Source organism: Macaca fascicularis, chromosome 12, assembly GCF_037993035.2.
Source record: "Macaca fascicularis isolate 582-1 chromosome 12, T2T-MFA8v1.1".
NCBI lineage: Eukaryota > Metazoa > Chordata > Mammalia > Primates > Cercopithecidae > Macaca > Macaca fascicularis.
In genome coordinates, this window is record NC_088386.1 from 96,552,551 (window position 1) to 96,566,057 (window position 13,507).

Genomic DNA, 13,507 nt, shown 5'->3' on the forward strand with positions numbered 1-13,507 from the left:
TGGTTTCTAATTGAAATATGTAATGATTCACACTGGTACACAATGCTGTACTATGCAAATGTATATATAGAAAGAGAGAAATAACAAGAAACATAGATATTAACAATCTTTGTATTGGACCTTTGAATACTCTTGTCAAAACACAATTTGTTTTGGTCAAGGAGTCAGAATGTCTGTGTACTAGAGCATGAGTACTGAAAAGTTCAAGATCGCCTCTTTTAATAACCTCCTTATAGCCATGAGGTAAATAACAGCCTGACTAGATCTATTTCTTAAACAGAAATGATGATAAAACGCTCAGTACTTTTCCCTTGGAATTAAATAAAATAATGCACGTAAAAATACTGTGTAAATATGAGTCACTCTGTAAATATTAGCGTTAAAGTCATCACCAAAAACCCATAAACTGTTAATGAACTTCTTCAAAATATGCCTCTCCCAAAAGGCTTGAAAAGTGTTTCCACATTAAATCAAGTTGACCTGTGAGGCCAGAATAAACAACAACTCTTCTAACTAGCAGCCTCATTTCCATGGGTAAATTAGCTTCAAAAAAGGCAGACATTGGCAAGAAGCCTAAGGCATATTTGTTACCAAAAATAATCATACTGTATGAATGAGCATTTACTATGTCAAAAGATTTTTTTTAAAAAAACATGTTTGGGTTTGTTTAACCTTAATCACAGCATTGCTGGCTGCCATTTTTGCATGGGCTCTTTCTCAGGTGGTTAATTTCTGGTGAGGACAGTGTTGCTGGTGGTGGTTTCTCCTCTGAGCCCAGCAGGGCGGCCTGGCTCAACTATGCGTGGCCAGAAACATCATCTCTATGTAATTTCCTTTTCGGTGACGGGACAAAGAAAAATATATATTTCTTGGAAAATGTGTTTTGTACAGTCATCTTAAATTCCACAAGGGGGAAAAAAGTAAACTTCCCTTAAAGATATACATATTTAACACTTTCAAATTAAGACTTCTCCTTAGAAACAGTGATTTCATTTAAAAAAAAAAAAAAAAACTTTAGGATTCAGAGACATGAAGGGTTCCACAACCTCAAAAATTAGAAAAATACTGACTTGGAGAATGTAGAATAGGTCAGACTTTTTTAAAAATCATGTTATCTTAATATCACCAGCAGCAAAACATATTTGTTGAGTAATCACTAAACGTGGTCTATGTGGGCTGCCATAGTGGGAGGCCATATAGAGCCAATTAACAGCTTCAGTTTCCATCTCCTGGAAGTTAAAATCAGACACCTCAGCTTGGAAACAGGTTTATAAGCAGGTTTCAGCTTACCCCACTTCTGAAGGGGCAGCCTGGAACACGCTGACTCACAAGAAATCCTTGCAATCATAACAAATGGCTCATGTCCTACGTTAGGCTGACGCATGATCTTATCGTACCCTAGTGGGGAAAAGTCCTTCATTCTTAGATCTGTCCTCAATTCCAAATGGCCATGCCTGTCCTTCACAGAATCTGCATTTCTATGAGATTGACCAATGGCTAGTTTCTAACGTCCTTCACCTTCTTCCTACGCTGCAAACCCTAATGCGGTCACCCTCCACAGACTCCCCTCCCTTTACAGCACCGCGTCTCTCACATCCCCACGTCCCATTTTCCTTCCCTGCTTCTTTTGCATTTCTAGATGCCCAGATTCAGTGAGAATTGGCAGCATTAAAAGCGCCACCTGTTTAGTTCAGTATCTGGAGCCCTTCCTCCCTGATGAAGGAAGAGAGGCACATGAACATTTTGCATGCTGCCGACAGCCTGGTTTACCCGCTCCTCTCAGGCAGTTCACTCCCAAACGCTAGCCATTCAAGATGTAGCCTGCTCAGCCCCATGCTCTATACACAGCCCTGGATTTCTCTGAGCTGGGGAGACGTCTACCAGCCCTACAAGACTGCATTCTATTTCTTGGGGCTCATATACCACAACATGTGAAAACATGAAATCTCCAGCCTGTTCAGCTAAAATCTCAGCTACAGATAGTTGGCAGGGCCTTAGACCAGCACAGACATGCTTCGGTCACCTGGATTCCTTGAGATGAACACAGAGCAGACTGCACGGCTCAGGACTGACTGAGAGTAGAGTCTCCCATGGCGTCTTCCTCAGAATGCTCAACCTATTGTCCTGTTCCCATGAGACACACACACATACACGCATGCATGTACGCACACAGACTCACATGCACGCACACACTCAGGCATGTACTCATTCTTAACCACATTCTTCTAACCTCTCGTGCTGTCTTGGAAGAGGTTTTATTGGCTTTGAAACTGGTTCCACATTGAATACGTTTGTCCCAGGATGCAGGAACTGAATCATTTCCCTGCAACGCTTGGTGACATTTCACAGAGTAGCCATTCTTACTCCTGAAGGGAGATTCTCTGATACTGTTATTGAATGTATATTTGTGTCTTTACTAAAAACCAAAAACAATTAGCCAGGCATGGTGGCACGTGCCTATAGTCCCAGCTACTCAGGAGGCTAGGGTGGGAGGATCGCCTGAGCCCAGGAGTTTGAGGCTGCAGTGAGCTTGATTGCGCCACTGTACTCTAGCCTGGGTGATAGAGCAGGACCCTGTCTTTTAAAAAAAAAAAAAAAGAGAGAGAGAGAGACTAAAAATTCCGTAACTTAAGCAGAAGAGTAGACCCAAATCTGCCACAGCTAAACTGAGGAGTTTTGCCCTGTGTCCAGCCCAGACCTTGCAGAACAGGCTCATTCTCAAGAAGAGAGCCAAGCAGCTCCCACAGGAGCAGCTAAGAAGAAGAAGAAGAAAAAAAAAACAAAAACAGGGAAGAGAATAGGGAAGGCCCTTTGGGAAGGCAAACCTAGCCCTTCATTTACATTTCAATACAGAGGGCAAAAACTAAGAACAGAATTTAGGAAAATATCCTAAATGATAGAAGTTGGGTGAATTATTTGGCTTCTTTTTGTATATTTGTGAAATAAATACATATTAGGAGCAGGGGGAAAGCTTTCTGGAACCTTCATAGCTTTCCATCATCAGGGAAAAGTTTGCTTTGCTTTTTAACACATTTGTAACTAAAAGTCAAGCCTTCAAACAAAAACGTAACGGGGAGAGGAGGGATGTGTGTTCTGCTTTGGGCTTGAACCTAAGGGGGAGAATTCCCCAAAGAGGAGACAGGCATTAAGAACCACGAGAAAGGATGAACAATTCTTTGAGCTTGTAGCCCAAGAGAGTGAAATGAGGCTGGGGTTTGACCACCAAGAACACAATATCACACAAACCATTTGACCAAAGGTGCACACAGGGCTATTATCATATCACTGTAAAGACGTCCAGGTGTGTGGGCTCCAGTGTACACACCTCCCAGACTAGCCACATCCCTACTCCCAAATGAATTCACGGGATGTGTAATTCTCTTTGGGATTCATACCTGGGAAGCAAAGAAGATAGGTAACTCACTGAAGTGCCCTCTTTCTAAGCCAGGCGCAGTGGCTCATGCCTGTAATCCCAGCTCTTTGGGAGGCCAAGGCAGGTGGATCACCTGAGGCCAGGAGTTCCAGGCCAACCTGGCCAACATGGTGAAACTCTGTATCTACTAAATACAAAAATGAGCCAGGCATGGTGGCACACACCTGTAATCCCAGCTACTCAGGAGACTGAGGCACGAGAATCACTTGAACCTGGAAAGAGGAGGTTGCAGTGAGCTGAGATCGCACCACTGCGCTCCAGCCTGGGTGACAGAGCAAGAGACTCTGTCTCCAAAAAAAAAATTCTGAAGTGTCCTCTTGTTTAGCAACATTAGGTATAGCAGAAAGGACAACACTAACCCACCTTCTTTTCACAGTTGTCAGCTGAAGGGAATGACACAGTCCCATGCCCCAGGAGCCAGGAACATTCAGCCTCTTCTCATCCCAAAATTTTTTAAACCCAAACATTTGATGTAATGCTCCTGTTGAAATAAATGGTGTTATGGTATAGTAAGTGTTTAATTTGCTTTCTTTCTTAGATCCCAAGAGATGACCCTGAGACATTTAAACCTTGGTCTATCCCTATAGCATAACACTGCTATCATTCCCTAAAAGGTAAGATCGATAAGCTAAAAGATAATTATTCAAAGTGGGAAAAAAATCAGCCAATCCAGGCTTTCAAACTTTGTTCTATAGAAATCAAGAATTGCACAAGTGCTTAAACCATGCTTCATTTTAAAGTCAGCATATCTTATCCGATATTTAAGTCCTTTAACAGTAAATATGCATGGTTCTGGGAACTGACAAAGGAAGGCCAGGGTGTTTCAACCAACATGGTAGTTTTTTTAATTTTAAAATAAAATATGAAAATACACTGGATTAAAATATTTAAAGAGCCTACTCCCTGATTCTTTTAAGAATCACAACTGGAATGCAAAAAAGCAAATTGAAATCTACTGATTACTCCATTTATAGTTAACTAGCACTATCTGGAAGAGTTATCTCTTTGTATTCACTGAGTTCAACTGCTACAATTTTGTGCTGCTGCTTAACACTACACACAGAGCACAGAAGGCTTTGGAGAGTGGCCACAAAAACTCCTTAGGAAATATATGCTGATAAGAAGAAACGTGTTTTTTTGTTACAAAATTAAACTTCTACTTTCTGCACACTTACTGGGCAATAACTGAAAACACTGTGGAAGAGAGCGAACTATGACATAAACTCAGATAAAAATAAAATAAAATTTTTTCATTAAAATCTAATTTTCCAGTGTAATTGTCTAAAAACACCCACAAGTATTAACACATATAATATACATTTCATTCCATTGTGCTTTGTCATATGAGAACAACTTGTGTTGATATTTTTACTAAATCAGACTAAATAACCAATGAGAATTTGCTTCTCCTTTACAACAACAAAAATCAAAATAGGCAACACTTAAAATCACATCTTACATTATTGTAAAATAGTCATTTTAAAACACACACCAACAAGCCAGGCATGGTGGCTCATGCCTATAATCCCAGCACTTTGGGAGGCCAAGGCAGGTGGATGGCTTGAGTTCAGGAGTTCAAGACCAGCTTGGGCAACACGGTGAAACCCCGTCTGTACACCACCTGGCATGGTGGCACATGCCTGTAGTCCCAGCTACTTGGAGGCTGAGGTAGGAGGATTGCTTGAGTCCAGGAGATGGAGGTTGCAGTGAGTCAAAATTGTGCCACTGGACTCCAGCCTAGGCAACGGAGTGAAACCCTATCTCAGAAACACACACACAAATGCAGAGCAAATTATCTAAGCTCTTTAATTATTCTCTCTTTCTATCCTTCTTTCTCTTTCCAAGTATTAAAGTTAAATGTGAATATGATGGCAAATCTACTCTAATTCTTATGTACAACAAGGCATATAAAGTACATGGCATCATGCCTAACACATAGTACTCAACATAGTTACACACACACACACATGCATGCACACACACTCAGATAAAATGCCAAATTTAGACATCACCAGTGAATGAATGGGGTTGTCAAGTTTTTGTACAGACTTTTTTTTTGGGTGGGGGGAGGGACATGGTCTCACTGTGTCACCCAGGCTAGAGCGTAGTGGTCCAATCTCGGCTCATTGCAACCTCCGCCTCCCGGGTTCAAGCGATTCTCGTGTCTCAGCCTCCCGAGTAGCTGGGACTACAGGCACACGCCACCACACACAGCTGATTTTTTTGTAGAGACAGGGTTTTGCCATGTTTGGCCAGCCTGGTATCGAACTCCTGGCCTCAAGTAATTCGACTGCCTCGGCCTCCCAAAGTGCTGGGATTACAGGCGTGAGTCACTGTGCCCAGTCCGTACAGATGTTAAAATAAAGACCATCCTCTTCTATGCATGGTGGCTCATGCCTGTAATCCCAGCACTTCAGGAGGCCAGAATGGGAGGATCACTTGAGCCCAGGAGTTCAAGACCAGCCTGGGGGACATAGCAAGACCCTGTCTCTAATTTTTAAAAAATTAAAATTAAAAATTAAAGAACTTTTTAAAAGACTATCCTCAAATTGCAAGACAAATTTAAAAAACAAAAAAAACCTCTTGTCACTTTACCATTTATAATTACTTCTATGTGTCAGAATGTTACCCATGCCATGCAATCAACACAAGATGCAGATATAAATTGCATTCTGAATCTGTAACTGTCAATTTTTACCTACAATTAGGTAATGTTTTTAAATGTTTACATTTAAATGTTTACATAAATTTCAAATGTTTACATTCTTCAAAGTAACATAATTGGCTCTTGTATATTTGCTTCATAAGGAAGTGTTCAACATTGATCTTATAAATCAAATTTATATCACACTAAAAACATATACATGTGAGTGTGTTCCCCATAACATTTTAAACCTCTGCTAAAAATATTCAAAAACTTCTGATGTCATCCACCTTCTTATTTTATAAAGGAAGACACGGAGGGCACAGGAGAATAGTAACTACCCAAATGTACTTATTCATAGCTGTAAATCTTATCAACCCAATTGTCAATCATTTATTGTTCTTCTCCCTATATATAAAGTTGAGAGATTTGCACACTTTATTTCATAATTATTGTCTTTTCTTTTTTTTTTCAGGTGTTTCAGTTTTTCACAAGTAAAAAATGGCTTGTTAATCCTAACTGGGATCCAAACTGATATTCTTATACTGTTGTAGAAAAAAATAGACACAAAATTTAGAAACGTTATCCAACTTTGATTATATTAACCCAATGAATCATTATTTGCAAAGCATTTCACTGAGACTTTCCAGCCTAAAGGCCACCAGAAAAGCACTGCTGTATCCACAGTAAGCAAGTTTAGTGCTGATTTGTTTCTGAAAAGATCACGTCAATGTTGCTGTAAAAGCAAACTTTTCCTTTCTGTGTCCATCCAATCTAAATGGACTGGTAATATAGGTTATGATTATAGAAAGAAAGATACTTCTTGGTAGATAAATATATGATGACTTTTCCCAGTGGTGTATTTGATTCGGTAGCCACAAGAGAGTTCTGCAAGTTTTGTTTTGCCATAGATTGACCATAGGTCTATGTACGTGCACTTGACAGCAAAGGAGTGGTATTTCCCTCATGCATATCTACTATTCAACTGATTAACATTCTTTTGGATTTGGAGGAGGGGAAAAAGCAATATAAAAACATTTTCAATATCTTGCCCCCAACCCCTCTGTGCTGCTGCTGTTGTTGTTGAAAAACATCCAATCTGGTATCACAGTTTAAGAAATATTGCATATTTCAGTTTCCCATAGGTTGAAGTGAGAACATAGAGCAAAAGAATTATAAATTGTAATTACTCCCTACATTGTGGTTTAAAATATACAGGATCCTCTCTACCAATAACTTTGAGAAGGAAAAACAAAAGAAAACAAGAAATAAGATATATGGGATCCACCAAATTACATTCATCTGAGTTTAGAGGTCTTCAGAGCGAGGAACCAGCATATAAATTAGGCCCTATTTGACCAGAAAGTCAGGGGTAAGCTGATTTTCTACTAGCCAGATTTCACACGATCAGGCTCACCAAGCCATGGTCTGCAGTGACCCCTGCAGTGGCTGAAGGAGGGCAGGCAGAGCTGAGAACGCTGGGCGCGGGGTGAGAGAAGGTAGGCAATAAGGCATAAATACAGCCTGGAGGAGGCTGAAGGTCCTTAAAGCCATGAGCACGTTGTTGTGAGACGCTGGGGCATAGCTGTCCACAGGCCCATCTGTGGACATCGGAGGTGTCCCTACACTACAGGAGCCCAAGGGATAAAGCAGGACAGGAGCACAAAGAGGAAGGAGGCAGGAGCAGAAGGGTTATGGGCAGGACAAAAATTATGCAAGACACAGGAACATTAAGAGCTGAGAACCTTAGTGGGAGTGGCTGGGGTGAAATAAGTTGAAAGCTTTTTTTTTTTTAGCTCTTTTGAAAATAAGATCCTTAATCTAATAAGAATGTGAGAAGTTTGTCTTATCGTGTGTATCATTTTAAATGATGGTAAATATAATTCTTTTTTTTTTTTTTTAGAATCTTTTCAGTTAGAGCTAAGGATGGTTACAGGGCATTTATTTTCCATTTGTCATGGTTCAAAACTATAAAGCACTAAAAATAGAGGAGCTTGAATAAAAATTATTTCTGTGAGTTGATGCACTAAAATCTGGGTGGCATGGATGTTAATAAAATAATTTTTTAAAAAGATACAGTTGGAGCCATATATTTGAAACCAGTTATTTGGGCTCAATAAACATTATTAAAATATGAAACAGACTAAAATTTTTAAATAAATAAAACATTAACATGGCTTGAATGTTTGTAAAAAATGTAGAGCAAAGACTTACTCTCATACTGCTATGGCCTGAATGTTTATGTCACCCTAAAATTCATACATTCAAACCTAACCCCCAAGGTGGTGATGTTAAGAGGTGTGGCCATTGGGAAGTGATTAGGTCATGAGGACTCCACTTTCATGAATGGGGTTAGTGCCCTTATAAAAAAAAAAAAGACCCCCCAAGAGCAAGTTAACCTCCTCCACTACATGAGAACACTGCAAGAAGGCACCATCTATGAACCAGAGAGGGGGCCCTTATCAAATACTGAATCTGCTAGCACCTGGATCTTGGACTTCTCAGCCTCCAGAACTGGGTTCTGAGCAAAACGTTTCTATTTATCAGCAAGACATTTCTGTTTATAAGCCAGTTTATGGTATTTGTGTTATAGCAGCCCAAACCAACTAAGACACATACCACCCCCATTCATTCAATTCTCACACATGCACAGAGAATAACTTCTGCTTTCCCAGAAGGCCCAGCATGTAACCTGTCCCAGAATGCCCAGCCACTCTTAGCAAAATCAGAGCTACTCAGCTGGCCCTACAAATGGACAGGACACAACTGCCAAATGTCAGAATGTTTGAGGAAGGCTAGAGCAACAGCACAAGTACCTGGTTCCTGCCCCTATTTTCACACCTGCTGTGCCCCTTCTCTCTGTCTAGATAATTCCATTCCACCAGCTTCCCAACATCAGTGGCAGCCTGATGCCTGTAAGGGTGAGGAAGCATAACCCTTAATGCTCATCGTGGGCTTCATGGAACCTCCTACTTCTTACTCCCTGGGCCTTAGAGCACAGGAGACATTTGTACTATTGCCTTCTGAGCCTGGGTTCTCTGAGTAGGTTTTCTCTTTTGTAAAGAAAAACAGCCTGCTCCCGGTTCCATCCCAGAACAGTCAAAATTAATACTCTATCTGTCTCATAGAACTGAGTAGACAAACAGCAAAAAGATAGGCTTTCTAATTTGTAAGATGTCCAAAGGAAGTCAAAAACTTAGGCAGAAATAGTTGGAGACAGAAAATAATGGAATTTTCTCAGTCCCCCCACACAACCCTGAAAGTCGATGTTAAGATGTCACTGAGTACAAAGCAATAGTGTTCCTTCCTTTGCCAAGCCACAGCAGGACAGGCTCCCCTGTGCCCCTGTAACTTCACATTTAGATGATCTTACTGGCTAGCTATTGGTCTTGTTCCAAACCATGCTGCACGTAACTGCCAAGATAATCTTTCTCAACATCTGTAACCACCCACTGTCACTGGGTAAAAGAGTTGCATTCAACAGGACAGTTTCTTCTTCCAAAAGGGACTTCACTGTCATCTGTGAAGTGGTCACCTGTTGTTTTTATCTGACTGTTGTCTCTTCTTTGGGAAATTATCCATCCTCCACTCCACGCGTTCCAAACAAGCTGCTGCAAAAGGTATGAGATAAGCTGGGTTAGAGTCTCTCCTGAGAGATAGGTGCTTGCACAAGGTACACAAGCTAAAGGGCCACTATAGCAGGTCGCCTGGATGGCCACGGTGAGTCCACAAGCTCCTACTGCTGAGCTCCTCGGAAGTGCCCTCGTTCCTGTGCCTCGTTCTTCAGCTCTGCCCTCAATTCTGTGACCTACCCAGCACCTTTCCAGTGGTCAGTTTCCTAGGGTTGCTGCAACACATATCACAAGCTGGGTGGCTTCAGTATGTATTCTCTCACAGCTCTGGAGGCTAAAAGTCCGAAGTCAAGGTGCTGGCAGGACCATGGGTTCTCAGGAAGAATCCTTCCTCGCCTCTTCGGGCAGCTCCTGCTGTTCCTTATGGCTGCATCACCCCAGCCTCTGCCTCCATCATCTCATTGCCTTCTTCCCAGTGTGTCTGTATCCAAATCCTCTTCTTTCTCAAAAAAACACCAGTCATTGGGCCGGATGTGGTGGCTCACACCTGTAATCCCAGCACTTTGGGAGGCCGAGGTGGGCAGATCACGAGGTCAGGAGTTTGAGACCAGCCTGGCCAACATGGCGAAACCCCTTCTCTACTAAAAATACAAAAATTAGCCAGGCATGGTGGCAGGCACCTGTAGTCCCAGGTACTCAGGAGGCTGAGGCAGGAGAATTGCTTGAACCTGGGAGGCTGAGGTTGCAGTGAGCCGAGATCGCGCCATTGCACTCCAGCCTGGGCGACAGAGCGAGGCCCATCTCAAATAAATAAATAAATAAATAAATAAATAAAACACCAGTCGTTGGATTTAGGGCCCACCTTAATCCAGTAAGACCTTTTCTTAGTTTAATTAATTATACTTGCAAAGACTTCATTTCCAAATAAGGCTACTTCTGAGGTTCCAGGTAGACACGAATTTGGGGGGACACTATTCAACCCTCTCTACCAATAAACCTTGCTGAGGCTAATGGATAGTTTTGGGGTAGAAGTGACCCTCTCTCCTTTATGCCCCTATTGTGTCTGGTTCTTACATAACACACAATCTGTTTGTCTGCATGTGTATCCTTTCTTTCTAGATGAGCCACTGTCTGATGACAGGGATTGTGTCTTACTCATCTCTTACCACAGGGTCTATCTCAACCTGATACTTACACATATATGATTAAGGAACAGCCAAAGAATGTGCTCTATGACAACAAAAGTACATATGAAACCTACACTGTGTAACTCAGATACCTGTGAGCCAGGAGATCTAAGGAAGGTAAGGAAGGTAAAAAGAAAGAACCTTCCTTTGGTTTGACAAACAAACCAGGCTTCACTGTTTTATTGGATATAAATCTGCTGGAGCCACTATTTATTTTACTTGCATGTATTAAGCAAAATTTTCCAAAACTTGGAAACAATGCAGAAAGAAACAAAAATACTGTGAGACGTTTCTTTTCTTTTAGAAACGGTCTCACTCTGTCACCCAGGCTGGAGTGTCCTAGTACAATCATGGCTCACTGCAGCCTCAAACTTCTGGGCTCAAGCAATCCTCCCATCTTGGCCTCCAGAGTAGCTAGGACTACAGGAGTGTGCCACCAGGCCTGGCTAATTTTTTAATGTTTTGTAGACATGGGATCTCCCAATATTGCCCAGGCTGGTTTCAAACTCCTGGCCTCAAGCAAACCTCCCCACTCAGATAACTTGTCAATGTTATCCTCCAGCACTGTCTAATAAACCCATTACAGAGTAATCTGATGCTCTAGGGCTGCCCTTTCTATATGGTAGCCACCAGTCACATGTGGCTATGTACATTTAATTTTTAATTATTGAAATAAAAAATTCAGTTCCCTAGTTTCCTTAGCTACATTTCAAGTACTATATTCAGTAACCACATGCAGCTACTGGGTACCCTATTAAACAAAGACCAGTATCCATCACTCCAGAAAGTTATATAGATGGGTTTGCTCTAGGGAAATGTAACTTTGTATATCTACTATTTATTAGGGCCCAGACCACATTAGATCATGTGGTATGTAGAATGACAGCACGCCAAAGACATCCATGTCCTAATCCCTAGAATCTGTGACTATGTTAGGTTACATGGCAAAGGGAAATGAATGCTGCAGATGGAATTAGGTTTGCTAATCAGGTATCCTTAGAATAAAGAGATTATTCTGGCTTATTGGAACGGGCCCTATGTAATCACAAGAATCCTTAAATGTGGCTGGGCTCGGTGGCTCATGCCTGTAATCCCAACACTTTGGGAGGCTGAGGCGGAGTGGATCACGAGGTCAGGAGATTGAGACCATCCTGGCTAATATGGTCTCTACTAAAAATATAAAAAATTAGCCAGGCATGGGGGCGGGCACCTGTAGTCCCAGCTACTCGGGAGGATGAGGCAAGAGAATGGCATGAACCTGGGAGGCGGAGCTTGCAGTGAGCTGAGATGGTGCCACTGCACTCCAGCCTGGGCAACAGAGCGAGACTCCGTCCCCCAAAGCAAAAGAATCCTTAAATGTGGAAAAGGGAGGCAGGAGAGTTGGTATTAGAGTAGCTGGCTTTGAAGACGGCTTTGAAGATGTCAGGGGCCACAAGCCAAGGAACGCAGGCAGTCTCTGGAAGCTAGCGAAGGTGATGAAACACATTCTCACCTAGAGTCTCCGGGCAGAATGCAGCCCTGCTAACACCTTGATTTTAGCCCAGTGAGACCCATTTTGGAATTCTGACCTTCAGAACTATAAGATAATAAATTTGTGTTGTTTTATGCCACCAAGTTTGGGATAATTTGTTATAGTTGTAATAGGAAATAATACAGATGTTAACTTGCAAACATTGATAAATCACAAAGAATTGCTGTATAGTTGAAAAGAAAACCCTCAAGGTTTCAGTTTTATTGCCCTTAGGACATTAACCAGTTTTGTTTTGTTGTTTATTTGGGTTTTTTCCCCCCAATCTGCAATCTTATTCTGATGTTCTTTTTTCCATATTGGTTTTTCACATCTTCCTTTCAACTTGCTTTATTACACTCGCTCCTTCATTGACTTTGACATCTGCTCACTACATATTGTATAGGAGTCACTATATATTTTATAGCTTTAAGGTCACAAGTGGTTTTTGGTTCCATGGATGAATCGTATAGTGGTGAAGTCTGGGACTTTAGTGTACCCATCACTCAAACAGCGTACATTGTACCTAATAGGTAGTTTTTCATCCCACACCCTTCTCCCACCCTCCCTCCTTGGTTTATATGCTTAAAGTTAGATGCTGACATGCAGCCAGCAAAGGAAAAATAAACAAACACAGGACTCTGAGGTTCTTCCATATGTAAGAAGAGCCTACATAATTTATACGGCGATTAACCTGATGAATATAGTTTATTTACAATTTAAATGAATAAATTTAATATTCTACAACAAATATAATCTATTGACTAAATGTAACTAATGATGAACCTCCATACAGACAACCCCATTAAAAAGTGGGCAAGGCCGGGCGCAGTGGCTCAAGCCTGTAATCCCAGCACTTTGGGAGGCCGAGGCGGGCGGATCACGAGGTCAGGAGATCGAGACCATACTGGCTAACCCGGTGAAACCCCGTCTCTACTAAAAAATACAAAAAACTAGCCAGGCGAGGTGGCGGGCGCCTGACAGAGTGAGACTCCGTCTCAAAAAAAAAAAAAAAAAAGAAAAAAAAAAAAGTGGGCAAAGGACGTAAACAGACACTTTTCAAAAGACATACAAGTGGCCAAAAAGCATATGAAAAACAGCTCAATATCACGGATTAGAGAAATGCATATCGAAACCACAATGAGATGCCATCTCATACCAGTC

At 41.5% G+C, this 13,507-nt stretch overlaps 1 protein-coding gene across 1 annotated transcript in view; it reads left to right on the forward strand.

The window, feature by feature from the left end:
* The window catches only part of AOX2 (aldehyde oxidase 2), a 78,090-nt gene extending 69,881 nt beyond the window's left edge, over positions 1-8,209 (forward strand). Inside the window, exons 36-37 of the mRNA XM_074008565.1 lie at positions 3,972-4,047; positions 6,553-8,209. Of these exons, the coding sequence (XP_073864666.1) occupies positions 3,972-4,025 (54 nt within the window). The 3' untranslated portion in view covers positions 4,026-4,047; positions 6,553-8,209. The remainder of the gene's footprint in view (positions 1-3,971; positions 4,048-6,552) is intronic.
* The last annotated feature ends 5,298 nt before the right edge of the window (positions 8,210-13,507 follow it).